Source organism: Phaseolus vulgaris, chromosome 9 (assembly GCF_051622355.1).
Source record: "Phaseolus vulgaris cultivar YP4 chromosome 9, ASM5162235v1, whole genome shotgun sequence".
Taxonomy (NCBI): Eukaryota; Viridiplantae; Streptophyta; class Magnoliopsida; order Fabales; family Fabaceae; genus Phaseolus; species Phaseolus vulgaris.
The window spans coordinates 9,729,641-9,749,472 of record NC_143506.1 but is presented as its reverse complement, the minus strand read 5'-3'; the positions used below and the strand labels follow the sequence as shown (position 1 = coordinate 9,749,472).

The following is a 19,832-nucleotide window of genomic DNA, read 5'->3' as shown; positions in this document are numbered from 1 at the left end:
GTGTAGAGTTTGTGGTTTTCATTAACAAATACAACACATGCAATACATATGTGACGATGCAAAGGAACGCCAATGCAACTTCTTGTGTACGCAGTTTCATACGTTCTTGTAGGTGTGCAATTAGATTGAAGTCCACACCACCAACATAGTCATTTGTGGACAATTTGTTATCCATCTTGATATTGAAATAGATAGACCAATGATTATCATTATCCATTTAGATTTTTTTATTTCATACAAACAACCATATAACTTCAATTACTACATCAAAACAACCATCACTTTAAGTTTATAGTTAAAGGTTAGGATTTTTGTTAAGGTTGATGATTAGACTTTTGGATGAAGGTTAAGGATTGTTAGTGGTAGGGGGTAAAGTGTAGGTTTCTTGATGTCATTTCATAGATCAATGATTATCATTATACATTTAGACAAATTTTTGTACACAAACAACCATATAAATTCAATTACTACATCAAAACAACCATCACTTTAAGTTTATAGTTGAGGGTTAGGCTTTTGGTTAAGATTGATGGTTAAGCTTTTGGTTGAGGGTTAAGGGTTGTTAGTGGTAGGAGGTAAGTATAGGGAGTAGGGTTTATGAATTTGGTTTATATTAGGGTTAGGGTTTATGTTTGTGATTTTATGGACAGGGTTATGGTTATATGTGGTAGGAACTAGGGTTATGATGTGGTTAGGTTTAGGGTGGGTGTTAGGGTTATGGTTGGGCTTATGATTGTGGTTAAGGTTAGAGTTGTGATTTTGATTAGGATTAGGATTATATAATCGATGTTGTGTGGCTTTTGTCTCATGTAATCGGTTTCCAATAAGAACCTAATTGATTACGACACCATAACCATGAATGCTTACTGAAAACATCACGGAATGAGCACCAAACCACCACGCCAACAGTTGTGTTAAACCTCAAACACATACATATCACTCTCAGTAGCTCAGCTCTAAGCAAAAAACCTCGCACACACCAAATATCTCACGCTTGTGAACCCAGTGAACTCATCTACCTCCATTGATGACTATTTAAGAACTCCACCGTACTGCAAAGCTCAAAAATCTCTACATGGGCATTGTTACGTGCAGACACTCTTGAATAAAGTCTCAAGAACAATATTGTAAAGTCATTGGTCCCAAGTTGGTTTTCTCATGCTTTCTTTCTCCACACTTTAGTGAGACACACCTTTCCTTGGTCGCATTTTCACGATATTCAGTGAATGCAAACATGGATGGCACCCACATATCCATTTGCATGAAAAGTATTTGACTGAAAACAAACACAGTGTAAGACGGAGTGGGAATTATTGCAGCACAGTTCTATGCAAAACAAAATATTTATATTCTTCTGTTATTTTATAATTTTTAAATGCTAAGAATTGATGAAGATGAAATTGAAGAAAAGAAATGAGAAAATAATCGGCACACAATTTAATTTCATTATTATTTTACGCATTTTTTCTTTCATTACTATATTTCAATTCTCATTAACAAGAAATAATCACACAATGATCGCATACATTATAAAATACAGAAAAGTTAAAAAGTTTTCTTCAATGCAAACCCCACTCGGGCCATTCTAAACATTAAAAAATAACAAAGCAACACTGATTGTGAATATATTTTATTTAAGTTTTCCTCAAATCTAATTATATACATAAATATCTATATTATTCAACTTGAGGCAAAAACGAAATTTTTAATACAAATATATATAACATATACCACAAAAAATTCAGAATAGCATGCATATGAAGCAAAAATAAGATAAATAAAAACTAAAACAAGCAAAGAAGTGGTGCTTATCTGGACTAATAATAATAAATTTTAGGTCTGAGGGAAACATTGAATTTTTAATATTGAGGAGATCTACTTATCTTTCTGGAATCTCATCAAATATTGCTCAAGTGAAAAATGAGTTACCCGTAGGTCCCAAAGGCACAGTGAACAGGTTATTGAAAAACCGCCGAAGCATTTCCCATTGCAAATATAGAACTGTACAACATATTAACATGATATAATGTTGAAAATCTTGTCAACCCCCAGTAAAAGCTTTTAAATAGCTTGTAACCTAAAATGTAATACAGTTTGTTTTCGTACCCCACCCCTCCCAAAAAAGAAAGAAACAAAAAACTTGTCAACCAAATCCGAATCCCTCATTTGCTTCATGAATGGCAAGAAGTAACCTCTTTTCCAAATGTTGTTTGGATGGATACTCTGGCAAATCTAATTGATTGAAACTGCATAAAAAATACTCCGTGTTACTAATGTCAAGACGTCATAATAATTGATCCATCAAGTGATTAAATACCTAAGAAATCTCTAAAAAATGCTGAGAAAATATAAACTGAAAAGTAGAAAAAAGGTACCAAGTATGTGCAGAAGGCAAGTGATCAGAACTGCCATATGCTTTATGTATCTGAAACCTCTGGGAACCTGAAATTCCTTGAAGAGCGCTAAATCCCTCCAAAGGCACCTGAAAATTATATATTGCATGATCAGATTAACAAAACAAGGAACATAATAATTTGATTATTATAAGAATGATATTAGATACTGTCTTTCGAGGTAAACCAGTATAGCTTAGATCAAGGGTGTAAATTGACAGCAGGAACAAAACAATTAGCGCGTCTTATCTCCATCACAACTCAGATCACTGAATTAATAGTTCTCACGAAAACAAGGCCAACTACTTATACTTCTTGCCTAAGTGTCTGTTAGAATAGAAACTAATCTACTGGCAAATGCTGCATTAAAAGCTACTGGAAATTGCTGCATTAAATGCTAAAGGCAATTGTGAATCAAAAACTTAATTAATTCTGAAATGTGTCTGTTGTGTTAGGAGGAGATAATATTAATTATTGTGTTTAGGGTTTAGGGTTTAATATTGAATTAATTATTGTGTTTAGTTCAAAAGCTTTTTCAACTGTGTACGTATAGGAAATCTGAGGAGTGCGTTTTCACTAAAGAATTTCCATTGAAACACAAGTATTCAACTTTCTCAATATTACATGATTCTCGATATTCACATGAACTGGATTTGAATATATATTGCTAATATTTAATTGAATTCATCTTTTGCATCAAAACACAAAGGTATTGAGCAGAAAATAAAATTATTCCAATGTGAAGCCACAAGCAGCAAAGTGGCCATGATTCAACATGGAAAATCACAGGGGATTTTTTGTAAATAAATACATAAAGATCAGAAGGTTTAAAGCTTAAAAGCAATACCTTGGATGTGCCTGTCACAAACTGAAGCAATCTAGCTTTGTCTTCTTTGCTGAAACTCTGAACAACCTCCCAAAACCATTGGATAACCGGTGATGCACCACTATACCCAGAATATTCTGTATTTGCTCTCAAGTCATCCACTGAAATGAAATGAAATGAAATGTAGAAAAGATTGTTAAATTTTCTTTTCATGAATTTGAACACTAATAAAGATAGCCAGCATAAATGTGTGGCCTCAATAAAGGTAATGTTAATATTGAAAAAAACGCACAATCAATATCAGGAAGTCCATTGATCAATAATTCCAGCTCTTTGTCATTGAATATAGATATTAACTCCCTGGGAATCAATTCATTGAACCCTTCCAAGAAAGCATTTATTTGAGGACGAATAGCAGTAGTCAACCGATGCTCAACAACCAAATCAACATATTGGTGCTTATTCTCCTCTGTAACTTTCATATTCCGTCCACCAGGAATCAGCTCATAATCAGTTACCTATAGAAAGTTCATTAAAATTAGATACAAACAATGTGCAATACAATACACAAATAAAATTATCTCAATAGTTTTGAAATAAAGTCAGAACCTCTGTCCGCTCATACAAAATCAACTTTTCCTCATCTGCATCAATGCTAAAAGTAAGATCCAGAACATCACTGATATCATTCTGCAGTCATACCATAAACATGAGACAATTTTCACAATGAATAAATATGAAAGGTAACTATTGCAAAGACTGACAAGACTAACGGAAAAACTACAAAAGACACTTGCCTCAAGCATCCATTTCAAATTTCTGAAATAGGCAGGGTCAATAGCTTCAATATCATGGTATGTAACTTTGACCCCAAGGATATGCTTGTAGAATGACCGAGTAAAATGGACATCCAAGAGCTGACCATCAAATAATGCTTTTCCAACCTGGATAATGTAGAAAGGGATAAGTAAAAGGTATATGCAACAAAACGCATACATTAAAAACATTCGTAAGAAGAACTCACCACTCTGCCAACAAATTTGAAATAAGATAGATGTTCTGTTTGGTAAACAGAGTTAGGGTTTGGCTGAAATGTTGATTCATTGCCTACTGTAGTAAAGAGCAATGCTCCTCTGTCAAAAATAACTCTAGACAACAATTGATACCATTCCCTTGTAAGCCCACCTGCATCAATACCTTCTTCACCTTGGAAATGAACAGTCAACCTTCCTTTCAAATCTTGAGTTGATCTCATGCGAAGCTGGTTATATGAATCCTCAAGAACATATGCCCTTCTCACTGATATTCTTAATGGACTGTGGTGATGGTCATGCTGATGTTTAATTTTTGATCGGAAGTGGGATCGCTTGTTATCAAAATCAATAAATCTTGGAGTCTTCAGCATAAGGGAAAAAGATTTCTCAAGCAAGCCAGGATTTTGCCTGATAAAAGCATTCAATAGTTTCCTATGTTTCTCTGAAAACTTGGCAAAAGCAGCATGTTTCTCATCTAGTTTTGTAGCAGATCCAGATGTTTTCTGCCGAATACCAGATGTGCTGGCATCTTCCACATCAGATATTACAGGAACATTTGTGACAGTACTAGCACCTGACTGAGCAGGATGTAGCTTCTCGCAAAAAACAAAAAATGACTCTATGTATGGTAAAATATTTTGAGAACCAGCTGGAAGTGGAGGCATAACATTGGATGGTTTGGACACAGATGTTCTAGAAGGGGTAATAGACTCGGATACTGACTCAGAGTAGGCTTCTATCTTGCTTATACAACTGCTCAGCTCATGCCACAAGGGCTCTAAGGCCGAATTGATTCCCCAAACTTCAGAAAGGGCAGGAGTTATTCCATCATTCTCTTTCTCAGCCAATAAGGTGACAAGGGAACTCAAGGCTTGCAAAACTCTTAAAATTGCTGCGCCATCAGAAGACGTTGTACTCAGAAGAGCTTTCATTGCCTCACTGAAGGTGCGTAACTCGTCCATTGCAGATGAAGTCAAATTTCGAACTGCTTCTGCCAGATGAGTGACAAAAAACTTACAGTGAATTGGAGCTATGGCAACTAGTTTTTTCATTACCTCCGCAACAAGACCATATGCATTGTCAGACAAACTGGAAATAATAAAAGAAATATTAGATGAAATCCACATCACTAAATTCTACATTGTTTTTAGAACAATAGCCAGACCCAATTGACTTTGAATTGTGGAGTAGTAATAAAACTAAACATAAATGGAACAAGTGTCAAGACCCAAGTAATGAATGATATAATTAAAAAACGGAACCTCATATGCCAGGAAAACTTATGACTCTTACCACACTCCCAAAGTAAGTTCAGATATCAAAAGTAAATACACCAAATTAAGGCAAACTGACAAAAGCCCAGATAAAAGAGTTAACATTAATCAACAAGCATAATCATAACCATACCCTTCTAGAGCAAGCAATGAGCAAAGGAGCTGAAGTTCTGCTTGTGGTAGATCACACAATACTTGCTGAGCCTGACATTCCTTATTACTGGAAGTTGTGGGTTTAGAGGATTCATTGACTTGAGGAGATGCATCCGTAGCAGAAGATATAACTGAATCAATATTCACATCTACATCCATTGCAGAAATTTGTGGACCTGATACTGGCTCAGTAGATATTTGAGACCTATCAGATGAACTAGACTTGCTTCTAGCACTATCAATGATAACATCCAGCAAATTTAGCAACTGAAAACAGCAAATCATGTTAGCACTCTAAGCAAGTACGCAATTGGATGTGCTAAAGATATCCATAAAACCAAATCATCACCTGCTCAAGATGAGCTATGCTCCTCAAATATAGGGGTTGTTTCAAGAGACCCAGAAGCATTGCAATAGATATGTATCCTGCATTCATTTCATCTTCAACAACCATCACAGCTTTGCCACGTGCAACATCAGCATTATCTGGTTCTCTCAGTCCAGGATGATGCAGCCTAAACTGAAGCAAAATTTTTGCCACGTATGGGTGATGGCGAGCAAGATAAGTGAGTGTTTCAAGTATTCGCCGAGAGAGTAATGGGGGAACTCCTACAGAATTAAACAAGTATCAATAATTATCCACCATTACAGAGGGGGGAGGAGGGTGCGAGGAACATCTTCCAAATAACATCAACTGTCACTAGTTAAAACAAGCTTGAAGAATAATAAAACAGAAGTCCCTTTAAGAAATTAAAACCAGGAAAATATAAAATCAAAACCCAAGCACTGACTAAATCCATAACAGTAAATATGATCAAGGTATGAAAAAAATGTTAATCAAGTTTTCTTACCATCAAAAGATTGAGGACGTGAGTACATTACATTGCTCTGACAACCATAAAGTCTGTATGGAGGTTCAACTGCACTAAAATAACTAGCCGGCTTTCTTACATCAAGTAATAGTAAGTCCATCAGAATTTTCACCAGGGAAACTCTTGTTTCACTATGGGCACAAAGATTTAATAGAAGCCTCTGCAATTGACCTTTGTATAGTGGCTGAAATTTTTTTAAACAAAATGTGTAACCAATTAAGTTGTGTTTATTTTGAAGGACTTCTTCCAGTGCCTATAATCAAGTAATACCTGAACTAGGCGAAATAACCGAATCATGGCATGCAGAGCTTCGGTGTCAACTAGAGGTGCTCCATCAGCTTCAACAACCTTAGCTCCAGCAGACCTGCGTGAAGTGATGCTTCCCCCTGCACCATCTGGAACAGAACCAATACCTTCACGCCTAGAAGTCTCGCCTCTACGACTTCTGGGATACATACCAAAGAGGGTGCGACTGTATCGATGCGCAAACCTTTCCCGCAACATATTTGCCTCAGCAACAAGGGCAGGTGTAAGGTTGGCAAGGATAGCATCAGAGGATGTTAATAGAACCTGAACAAAAAAAAATCTTCAGATACATGCTCACTTTTTGTAAAAACAGGATTCAAGTGACAAACTTGCCTCTTCTCTTAATTCTGAAGGAAATGTTGCAATTATTGAGACAGTATCCATTTCAACAGGTTGCCCTTCCAACTCCTGAGATTGATGTAATCTCTGTGCTTGCTGCTGAGCTAGAACTTCAGCTCGAATATCTGGGGGAAGTGCTGCCAGGAACTCAGGATCAATATCCCCATTGTTTTGAGACTCAGCATTTGATGGTTGAGCCACTTGACCCTGCTGGGCTGAGAGAACTTCAGCACGCAGCTCCTCAGGAAGAGCATCCAAAAAGGCAGGATCGATTGCTGCTGATGCAGTATCCCTGTTCACCTGCTGCTCAGCTGCTGGACCTTCTTGATCTGCATCTCGGCTTGAATTTTCTGAAACTTCAGTAACACTGTGGAGAGATGCATCTCTCACACCTACAGGAGAGGAATGACCAAAAGGCACGGTTGCTCTTCTTGTACGTGCAGCCTGTGAATCACCTGCTATCCTATCTGCAGAAACCTGTCTTTCTCCACCGTCATCATGGCCATCAGCACTTCCAATCTCAACATCTAGGCTACGAAGGCTTTCACCAAAAGTGGCCCCACTACCGCTACTCTCCTGACTCACAGCTTCAACATCTCGCACAGATGCATCGTTATGCTCAAACTGCATCTCAACAGCCTGAGAGTGAGTGTTTGATACATCTGTTTGCAGAGTTCCATTTCCTACAGGTCTAATATCAGCATTGTTTTCAGTGTTATCAATAGATGCAGGAGTCACATCATCACCACCTCCTTGAATTGCATTGTTTTCAACTGGAATTTCTAGCTGTGAACCTGCAGAATTGTGCATATGGTGGACCTCAACTTTATTTTGAGGACCTGCTTCTGCTACATTATTATCAGATGACTTGTCAGCAGCAGGTCGCCTCAATTGAGAGACAAGGAACTCCTCAAGGCCCTGTGGTACAGCACCAGCATTTGACCCACTGCTTTGCGGGTTATTATCACTCCACAAGTTCAAGCGGTGTCCATGACGTCCACTCCGCAGTGATCGAAAGATATTATCCAACCCTGTTGAGCTCTCTGTTATACTATCTGTAAATTAAAAACAATGCATAATCATGAAATTAGTGAATTGGAAAACAAAGAAAGGGGAAAACGTTATTATAATAAAACATCAACAACAATTTGATAAAGGAACTGACCTGATTGGACACTAGATGGGTGGAATGAGGAAGAAGGACCAACTAAAAGTGGATGGCGTGAAGGAGCAGCATTATCACCACTTCTGCCCAAAAGGCTGTAAATAGAGGTGGTACGCCCTGGACGTCTGGATCCAAAAACTTCAACTGGCATCACGTGAAGAGATTCATTTGGAAAACTATTGTCTCTTCCAAAAACCTCAATATGATCAAAAACATTAATTCCATTAATTCCCTCCTCAAGTCTTAGTATAACACCATCTTCATCATCCTCATCCTCATCCTCCTCTTCCTCCTCCTCCATCACTTCATCAAAATCATCATCAATCTCATGATCATCATGATCAGTGTCAGGATGTGGCAAGTGATGGACTTCATCTTCTTCCAAATCATTGTGTTCCTCGTCATCTTCGTCATCTTCATCTACATCTTCACCCTCATCTCCGGACATATCCCCCTCATCCTCATCGTCAAGATTTTCTTGTCCATGGGATTGGATTTCAAATTGTAGCCCCACATTTTCAATTCCAGTCTCACGACCTCTAGAATCATCCCCAGTTTCATGCATGAACTCATCTTCATTAGAAGGAACAAAGCCCCCATCAAGATCATGTTCCATATCATCAATAACAGCTTCAGACCCACCATAAGACTGGATCACATTATACGACCCAACACGGTCAACTTGAAGGGAATCGTGATTGGCCTGAGATGTTTCCATGGACTGAGACTGAGATGTGTGACCAATATTATCCATTCTTCCGGATTGACTAGGATCAGAAGGCTTTGTTTGATTATCACCCCTTCCCGCACTCGATTCAACTGAATGAACATGTTCCTTGGTTACTAATTCAAGAGCTTTGATAATACCAGTAGCAACTTTAGATGAGTCAGCATGGTCCAAGTCCAAAACCTGTAGTGTATGAGTAAAAGATTTAACAAGACCAGCATCCATAAAAGTTACAGAGGCCTCAGATGATATGCTTGAGCCAGCAGGTGTCCGAGCAGCCAAAATATCATTAAGTAGATCAACAAAAACTTGAATTTCATTGCATGGTGGCTTTGGCATAACGCTGTTACATGAATCAACAAATTCATTAATTATATGGCTAATCTCTGTAAAAACCCTCCTCCTTGCCTCTGAAGACCGAACACAAGCAGCTACCATAAATTGATTAGCCCTAGTTGCTAGTTTCTGCCTCCAATCACCATCACCTTTCTTGTCCTTTTTGGAATTTCGAGAGTGAGGGATAAAATTACGAAGAATATGGTAGAATATACCTCCTGCACCAAAACCAGAATGATTCTTTTGATTAATGCCCTTAGTGCTGCTCATTTCAGCATCCCGTCGAAGTAGGACATGAACAGACGATGAATACATCAACAATATCTCCATCAGAAGCTTCAAAATAAATACTATCTTTGCAAGTGATGCAGATGCTTCCTCACAGCTAGTTTCATTTCCTCCAGACACAGTAGCAACTGCTTTTCCTTTCCCCCTAACTGTAGAAACCTCAATGTCCATGTCACTTGATGTTGGGGAGCCACGGACGACATTTGAAACATTATCATCCTTAAGAGAAGGGGCAACAAATGTGCATATAGATTCAAGAAGAAGTTCTATCACGTTAACAAAACTTTGAGTGGGCTTTTTGTATTTGACATTCTTTGAGTTTGAGTCGTGAAGTTTCCCATGCACATTCCCAGGAGCTGTTGTGGTTGTACTTCCCAAACAAACTTTTCCATCATGATTATGTGATTTATCCTTCTCCTTGGATTTCTCTTTATCCCGATCTTTCAACAAGACAATGTAAGGTCTTTCACCAACCATTTCAACTTGGCAAACAGACTGAGCAGCTTGCATAAATATTATTGGATCCCGAGAAATTACTGAAGCTAAACTTAACAGGAAATTTCGCGGATTGACCCTCCCATTTGGATGGCGGTTAGGTGCAGCTATAAGACTGTGTTTTATCTCGGATTCCATTGCTTGCTGAAGAGTTAGTGGATCTTCAATAACATGACGGACAATACCAGCAGCAACATTGTCAAACCCAGGAAAGAGGCTACTGGTTGGCAGAGAAAGAAGCGAACTTAAACCACCAGCATCGAAAAAGGTAAGAGCAACAGAATGATTCCTCGTAAGATTGGAACAAAGTAGCAAAATAGCATGCATTGTGTCTGAGGGAACTTGGTTCTTCATATAACTACAAGCTATCTCAACAAGTCTCTTCTGTTCAAGTACATCTGCATACTTGGTAGAAAGTCCCAATGCAGATTGTAATTTGTGTTGCTTATCCTCATCAATGAGAACTGATGTCTGCTGAACATTCACAACTTCCTTCTTCAACAACTCTGCAATTTCATAATTCAATTTTTGATCCACTTGCAAAAGCCTCTCCAGTGCCAGAAAGGCAGTTGCAACCCATTTTGGCACATGATGTTTCTCCCTGTCACCAAGACTAGAATCCCACTGGTAAAGTAGATCTGAAGCAATATTTATCAAACCACTCTTTGAAGCAGCTTCCCGCGAAACAACATCCTCATTAAGAATCAAAGCAAGAACATGAAATAAAGCAGAAAGCATGGTATTATTTCCATTACCAGAAATCAATCCGCATTCCTTGATCCGATCAACAATAAAAGTGACAACATTAGATCTATATTGACCATCATTCTGAGAGCAGATCATCATGAGCAAGTCACGAACAGGAAAAGCAAGAGGTTCCTTTTGAAGAAGTTTAGTGCAAGTTGATAACAACTCATCAACAGGAGGAAGATGGACCACCTCTTCCTCAAGCTGAGGAACATTGTCACTTGCTGCAACATCCTTGGGCTCTGATTCAGAGTTTCCAAGGGACATGGCTAGTGCACGAGCAAGTTCATCATCTTCTTGCATGTCCTCTGGATGGGAAAACAACCACTCCATCGCCAACTCCACACTATTTGATCCAACATGCCTTAAAGCTTCCTCTGCTCTAGGCCTGGAAAATCCCATCTCTACAATGGTTGAAATTGTTGTTTCATTAGGAGGAGGCCCAGTAATACGTGCACTGACATTTACATTTTTTACTTCCACCCCTGAATAAACATGCCTAATGATAGAGATAACATTAGAAATAAATTCATGACTACAATCAACGAACTGAGAATGTGTCCAAACTGGGAGCACAGCCTTCAACACCATAGATTGGAGGACTTTAACAAATATCTCAGCATCTCGTGGAAATGGGGTATCACCACTAAGGGGTTGTGCTAGTAAAGGCTTTGTGAAAGAAGATAATATGAAAGAGGAGGTCACTAGATGGTCCATAAATTTACCATAACTAGCTAAAGAACCATATATCCACAGATGATCAGTATCGTCCTTGTCATCGTGCTTCACATTCCCATCATCAGTTTCCATTGGCGATGCAGGAGTCCGATTAACTGCAAATAGCAACTGACTAGTGGCTTCAAATGTGGTCAATACTGATTGAATAACTCCATGCCCATACAAGCAATTCAGTAAAATGGGGTTGCAGGACTCGGACCTTTCCATTAGAATCCCATCAATAAAATCAATGACTTTACCAAAATAACGACATTTTGTTGATATGGATGCTTCCTCCACATGGCCACCAAAATTCATGTGATCTAAAGCAATGGTAGCGAAAGTAGAAGCCACTGATTTTGAAGTCGGGCTTACACTCACAATATCATCACGACGGCGAGAAGGTTGCAGCATTACTTTTCCCAACTCTTGGAACAAATGTGTAATATGAAATGAAAGTGATCTAACCATGTCACAACAAGAGGTATAATACGTTCTCTGCTTGTCACATTCCTTCTTATTCGCAGACCCTGGAACATCTGCAGACTCGGAAGGATGCAACAAGTTACTGGATCCTAACCGTCTGTTTGTGGCACCAACAGAATTTGATCGGTGCTGAGAATTGGGGGCACGACCCAAATCTCGATACAGGTTAATAAGGTCAAAAAACTGTGATTCTACACTCCATCCTGAAGTCCTCCTCCTGAGTAAAGGATCAAGAAATTGCCTAATAGAATTGTACCTTTGCTCTGCAGTTTCATTTGCATCAACGTCTGTCTGTTGTGAATCATTAGTAGAACAAGAACCATCATCTTCAATATCAGGCTTTGCATTTTCAAGAAGAGCAATTTGCCACAAAACTTCACGGTGGACATGTCCAATGTTTTCAAGAACATCTTTATTACCATTTCCAAATTCTGTAAGCAAAGCAGTCACCCAACGGTTGTCTTTTGAAGCAGCAAGAAAGAGAAGAAACTCAACCAGGAAAAGTGAAGAAAATATCTTATCAATTGTCATCTTTGGATCCAGCAACAAAGGTCTTGAAGATGCACCAAACCCAGTTAATGCTTCATTCAAGTGCTCTCTAAGAGAGGTACAAAAGGCATGTGCCAAAGGAGTGGAGTGATGTTGAGCAAACCCCTTAAAGACCATGGTGCTATGCAAAGCAATAGACATGCCATCTGAGGATTGTGCAATCGTTGGTCGTAAAAGCAGCTTCAACAAAGCTTCAATTCCTGATTTTTCTACAAATAGCCGACATGTTTCAGAATTTTCCATAGTACGGTGAATCAATACCATCAAATGAAAAATGCAAAGCTGAATGAATTGCTCATCACTTATCCCTTCAGCAGTAGTCTCTGTGGTACCTACAAGGCAACAACGGCTTTCCTTTCCTTTGTCTTCAGAATTGTTTTCCATTGTACTGTCCTCATTAGCTTTTCCTGAAGAAGATCCTGTATCAATACCATCTCCAAAAGATGCAATTTTATGGATGATTTCGATGATAATGTCAACACCAGTACTTCTCAAAGAAGACACATGTCGAAGAAGTTCCTCCACAGAATTTGCAAGCGGAACAATAGCTTCGTTCATGGCAAGGACATACTTTCTGCTTGTAAAGATGTTGGCAAGGAACTGCAACGAAGAAGTTTCTCGAACAATCTCTAAGCCTTTGGCGTTAAGACAAATAGCCCCAAGGCCATTCGGAATGCATGTTAGAGCCTTTGATGAAGGAAGTATCCCAGATACAACTGAAGATAAAAATGCATTGGGAAGGCCCATTTCATGTAGAGAAGAAAAGCATGTAGGGTCTTTGTGGATTATTTCACTCATAACAGTAACAGCTGAGTAATAAATGTCACCTCCAAACTTATCTACATTCTGAAATATCATGACTAAAGTTGCAGGTAATGAACTATCATGGGAGTGTTGAGATCTGGTAGAGTTTGCTGGGGCATACGTTGCAGAACCAAGAGCCTTAAGAGACACTTTTATCAGCCTCTTCTGAGAGTAAAGCTGATGAGAACTAAGTCTTGATTTTTCACCAGTGAGCATCACATTATCATTTTCTCCAACCAACCCAATGACCCTATGAACCTCTATCTGCAATCTTTGAGCCAAAAGCTCAACACCCCCTAACTCTTTAAACAAAGATACAGCTGAATTACTACAATCCATAAGTTTCTGAAGGGTTTTCACTGCTAAACAAACAAGATGAATATGAGCAGGATCAGAATCCTCCAGAAGAGGCAAGAATGTGGGTACCATGCCAGAACCTCTGATGTTACTCCCAGAAGACGTTGACACTACATGCAGGAGATAGAATTGAAGAAGTGCCTCAACAAAAGCAAAGGAAGTTGGATCACTAGAACTCTTCAATGACAAAATAGCCCTCTGAAGTACATTGAGTAGTATCATGCGATTCCCTCCGGTGAAGTTCATACTAGATCCACTCAGTATCCGTGCACGTTCATGAGATGATGTATATGCTGCTAACTGGGCTCCTAATGCAAGCATTACAAGTGTTCTAATAGATCCAGATATGGTTTCGTCAGATCGCACAACTCTAATCAATTCATTGGTGTATTCTGGTTCATTAGCAAAAAAGGACACAAGCTCATCATGAGCATCACTGGATTGGACCAACACAACGAAAGCAAGAAGGCAAATCCTGCTATAAAGCCTGCTTATTCTCGCAGATCGGAAGGCACGAGCATACCTAATTCTCGTGAGCAATGAAAATCGGAGCTCGGGTGGAACATTATATTGCTCAATGCATTGCTTCAACATTGTCAAATCATCTTCTTTGCGCAAATGCATATCTGCTATGTGTATTACTCTCAAACTTGAAGAAACTGTATCTACATTTTGTTCTTTGCTTTGGGCAATAGGTACATGCAATTCAAAATACAAAGTAGAACCCATGCAGTAATTGGATTGATCACTACCATTCCCTACATCAGAAGGAAACAAACAGAGTGCCTCATCCTGAGCTTTCTCATTTGCCACAATACAAGAATACAAACCCATGCCCTCCTCCTTGCTTCCCCACCCCTGTGCTAGGGACAGGAGATAGCTATTCACTGAACCACAACCAACCATTTTTGCACTTCCATGAAGCTTAGAAGGATTTATTTTTACAAGTGCTGCAAGAGTTTCTAATGTTGCAATAATAATCTCAGGATCTGTTGATGCTAGTAAAAGCTTGAAGTGCTGAAAAGGGGAGATATATCAGAAAACAATAGTATCAAATAACCCACAAATAAATCACTTGACTTTAAAGAAAGGATAGAGTGACACATGAAAATGAAATAAGATTATTTTAAAATAGGACACAATTTCTCTTCCTATTACCTCCAAGCCATCAAAAGAACTCTTGTTTGGACAGTTCTCTAAAACTATTTGTATCACCCGTAGTATTTGTAGAATTGCATGTTTTGGTAATGGAATGTCAACTTCTAAATTATCAGCCAATGTCAGGTCATTTCGACCTGATAAATATGTCTTGAAATATGTATCAAAATGAAGTAGCAATGGTCTCCAGTGATGAAAATTCCCCTGATGTAAAACAAATACATAAGTCTATGAGGAGAAAAAGCAGAATACTATATGCTGCAACTCATAATTTTATTACCTTATTATACTCCCACTGAAAGCCAAAGAGGGGTATAGCTATATCTTGTAATGGACATTGAATGACCTTATCAATGAAGGTTTTGATCTTAGGAGGCTGAAATCAATCAATCACATAACACATAAGCTAGATGGGTAAGAAGGGAAATAACAACAAAAATTAAGCCAATAGAATTTCAGAGAAGCACGACCACGAATCATCAGGATATGTGAATAGATAGAAGTGAACATGATGTAACCACAAATAATATGAACATATATACTAATACTAGTGCATCTAAAAATGGAAATTTTGCAGCACAGTTGAAGCAAATTCCAAAAACATACTTGTTGTTACACTTCTACAAACCATTCATGTTAATCAATTTGGAAAAAAAAAACAGTATTAATCAATTTAGCAGAACAATAGTAGTGGTAGTAGTAGTAATAATAGTAGTAATACTCAGCCATACAATATGAAAAATGGACATAGAAATATTAGTTTAATCAAAATGAGCATGTGCATACTAGCATGCAGCATGCAAAATTTATAAGAACCCAAAAGACATTGTCACTGAAAAACAATGAATGCACAAGAAAACAGAGCGTCAAAATCCAAACCTTGATAAAAGCTAGAAAATGCCATATTTTCTCACATTCTAAGTAGGCATGTTAACACTTTTGCATGCATAAAGTCACAATCACCAAAAGTCATAAACAAAAAATTCACTCAAATGTGAAACGCCCCCATTAAGTTTAAGAAATATCTGCATAAAAGGTTAAAAGCCCCTATAATTACCAGGAAGTAATGTGAGAATTCTATACTACTAGCAAATATTTTTATCTGGCCACCACTTATATTAGTAGTGTGGCACTCCAATTCATATACTAACAACTGACTACTTCTTGGAAACATAAGAATGACTCTATACCCCATTGTTAATCAAAAGTATTGAAACATTCTATGAACAAAGTTTAGGTCATGCAACAAAAATGCATACAGAAGGCTGCAGATGTATTGCTAATTTATTATTAACAACATAAGTTTAAGCCTATCGCAAAGCTTTACCACATCACTTATTTACATGCTTGTCAAGTCATTAATAGTAAGTGACTGAATAACTATTGGAATAAGTAACTTGTAAGCTGCTCTACAAGGCCGATTCAAGGTTGCTGCCACATTGGATTTAGGTATGCTTGGCAGCGATGGAAGAATGTCATAAACTGCTGGTGGTGGGGTCTTTGCTCTAAAAGAAGTACTTGCTTTGATTCATCTAGGATATGGTCCCTGTTCTAGGTGCAAATTGTTTTTATGGTCCATGGATGGTAGTTTTTTTAGGAAGGGAAGAGGTGCCATATAGATAGATATCATCCTCTTTATCTGTAAACATTATCTGTAAACGGGCTGGGACACCCCTAAAGTATCCCATTTTAATTAATTTAATTCTTTGCTGATCAAAAAAAAAAAAAAGTAACTAGTAATGTCAGTAACACACAGTAATAGCATACCTAAATTAAATTATAAGGTAGCATAACTACTATAAGCTAGGCAATCATACTCTATTAGTAGAAATAAGTTAGTACAGTTGTCAGATAGTTCAGTGTTATAGTTTAAATTTAATACTGTAAATATGTATTCATAAGCTTGGATAAATCCTAATAACAAGCCTGGCAAGAATACTCAATCAAGTGTTACGCTGGTGAAGTCTAATTCTCAAGGAAATGCCAATACATCTTGAATACCAGACTCTGGTGCAAGCTTTTACGTTACTGGTGAACCTTCAAATATTAAACAGCTTCAACATTTTGATGGTCCAGACCAAATTTTCATAGGCAATGGTGCATGTTTAAGTATTTGCAGTGTTAGTTTCTCTTCCTAGGTGTCACCTTATGATTCACATATCACTTTTTAACTAAAAAAGTGTGTTACATGTCCCTTCTATTACTACAAATTTGTTGAGTGTTAGTCAATTTGCCAAAGATAATTCTGTTTTCTTTTTTAATTTCATTCCAACGAATGTCTTGTCAAATCCCAAGGACGAATAATGTTCTTCTTCAAGGAGTTGTAGGTGTTGATGGACTTTGCTCATTCAATAATCTCCAACTTCACAGTTGTTCAGTTGCAGTTGTCCTCTAAATCTCTCAGCTATTCACCCACACCTTGCTCTTTGTTTAGCACGGTTAAAACTGATGTCCATAAATCAAATCTTATCAATTTGTCCTTTATAAATAACAGTGTCCACATGTGGCACAATAGACTTGGTTGTCCAAATAATCATGTAATGTAAATTGTACTGAAATATTCTAACATTTCTCCATCCAATAAAGTTGATTCTTATTTTTGTTCATTCTGTTGCGTTGGCAAGTCACAAAAATTGCCTTCTCATGCCCCAAAGTCTGTATACTCTCCCATAGAACTTGTTTTTACTGATCTTTAGGGACCTACTCATCTTACATCCCACAATCCAGTCTTTTATAATTGCACTAAACAAAAGGAGATGGATGTTTTCTTTGTGCGAGAAAAGGCTAAGGCCAAGCAACTCTTGATCAGTGGGCACACGTACTGACCAAGCCTCTATCTTCAGCTTGATTTATGTTTCTTTGAAGCAAACTCAATGTGAAGAATTTTTCTTTTGAAAAATCTTTCTCCTTCAGTTTGAGGGGTGATTTTAGTAGAAATAAGTTAGTAGATTTGTCAGTGTTTTAAAGCTATCAGCTAGTTCAGTTTGTAAAGCTATCAGCTGATACAGATGGTACCATATATTAGTCAAATGATGCCGAGTGGAAGCACATAATAGTTAAACGGTGATAAGCAGTGTGATGCCTATAAATACATTGTTGTACTCCCATTATTGAGATGGTGAAATTAATAAAATCTCAATTAATTATAAGTGACATTTTTGCTCTAGTGGAAATTTTTAAAATATCCTTATTATATTTCCTACTTTTCAGAAGTAACTGCTTTATAGGTATCTTGTATAACATTGTTCTTTGTTGTGAATGAAACCTAAACCAATTTTATAAATAATGTATACAAGAAAAGGAAAAGATAAGATGTAAGTTTTGCCAACTTCTTGAGAGATTAGAAAAAAAGACAAATTTATCCATAATTTTTTTCCCAACATACACTTATGATGGAAAATAGATGGTTCCTTTCCTTTATTTAGAAGAGAGATCTTTTGAGAGAGAAAAAACACAATTATTTTCCCAAAAATTAGTTTTTTCCACGCATGCAGTTGTGCAATTCAAACTTAACTCATAAGTTATGCTTGTTAGGTACGAATGGAATTGCACAAGTTCCTATTAAGTTTGTCTTCAGCCAAAGTCAACTATCACATTCTGCTATTCAAACACAACACAATAAAAACTAAAACAGCGGAATGCAACAGCCTATAGATTGCTACAACACACGTCATTGATTTGACAACATTGTTACCACTGGCTATAATCAGGCTAAATCTGAACCCAATATTTTCACTTAAAAAAATCATTTCACTTTCCTAAAAGTTAACAAGTTAACTTTTTCTTAAAAATACTCCTTTTAAACATGAAGACTTCAACCAAATGCTCACTCAATCTCTGTTTGATTCCACCAATGACAAAGGGAGTGTGAGGAATGCAAAAATGGGCAATTTCAATTTCAATTTCTAACTACAGCACATGCTATCACAGTTCTACCTATGCTAAATTCAAACAACGACACTATCAATTCCTTCAATCTCCCACACGCATGCATAACAGAGCATTTGAGAACTCCAACACAATGAATTAGTGAGAACATACAACCCAAAAAAAATAAACAACCAATAAAAAATCCACAAACATTGCCAAGTTACAACTGCTTCCTTGGAGAACGGCAAAATAGTCACACAATCAACTACCGCACTTCCCAATTATGATAACAGTTGAACGAAAAAGGAAATTAAAAATTAAACACACAAAAATAAACAAAGAAAGTATGAGTGGTAGCGAGATGGAAGACTGACAGGGTCAGAGTCGAGTTTGACGGAAGGGCCAATGGAACCCTCGCTCGATAGAAGTTGGCGCAGCCTCGAAGGCCAACTCGATCTCACGCTTGTCATCTGCCCTCAGCTTCGCTACTTTGAACTGCAGATTTAATTACAATAAAAAAAACGCAAAATGAAAACAATTAGCAAATATAAGAACAACGCAGAATCCACCCATTCCCCGAAGTATTCACAACCCGCGCAAAAATTGAAGGAAATCGGAAATTGGCGTTGGGAAGAAAACGCAGATCGTATTTTGAAGAAGAAAGAGAGAGAAACAAGTAACCGCGAGAGATGAGAGAAGAGAGAGTGAGAGCATACACATAGGAGTGTGAGAGAAGAAAGGGTTGGGGTTGGGAATCGGCGTTGTTAGAATAAAATTGTTGTATTTTGTAGAAGAGAAAAAATTAGCCCTTTTTTGTGAAACAAAGAATACAGTATAAATAGTGAGAGGTGGTGAAGAGCCTCTTTGTATTGCTTGCAGGTGCAGGCGGTGTTCCAAGAATGGACTACCAACGTTTTTCCACTATTGCCCTTCCAT

General features: G+C 37.7%; 1 protein-coding gene across 1 annotated transcript; it reads right to left on the bottom strand.

The window, feature by feature from the left end:
* Positions 1-1,958: 1,958 nt before the first annotated feature.
* LOC137821658 (E3 ubiquitin-protein ligase UPL1) lies at positions 1,959-19,832 on the bottom strand. The gene is made up of 17 exons (XM_068626357.1): positions 19,613-19,832; positions 19,271-19,391; positions 15,307-15,402; positions 15,027-15,230; positions 8,363-14,885; positions 7,192-8,252; positions 6,823-7,122; positions 6,532-6,736; positions 6,030-6,289; positions 5,661-5,947; positions 4,244-5,342; positions 4,017-4,163; positions 3,829-3,909; positions 3,512-3,737; positions 3,241-3,380; positions 2,376-2,482; positions 1,959-2,246 (listed from the first exon to the last, which is right to left on the bottom strand). Exons 2-17 carry the CDS (start codon positions 19,364-19,366, stop codon positions 2,144-2,146), a joined length of 10,935 nt encoding a protein of 3,644 aa, XP_068482458.1. The 5' UTR covers positions 19,367-19,391; positions 19,613-19,832; the 3' UTR covers positions 1,959-2,143.

What these genes read in the sequence shown, in the direction of transcription:
- LOC137821658 (XM_068626357.1), bottom strand. Translation starts at nt 19,366, where the DNA reads ATGACAAGCGTGAGATCGAGTTGGCCTTCGAGGCTGCGCCAACTTCTA. An exon ending in CCCATCTAGTGTCCAATCAG is followed by an intron (nt 8,253 to 8,362) that starts GTCAGTTCCTTT and finishes TTTAATTTACAG; the next exon opens with ATAGTATAACAGAGAGCTCA. An exon ending in TTGTGACAGGCACATCCAAG is followed by an intron (nt 2,483 to 3,240) that starts GTATTGCTTTTA and finishes TATAATTTTCAG; the next exon opens with GTGCCTTTGGAGGGATTTAG.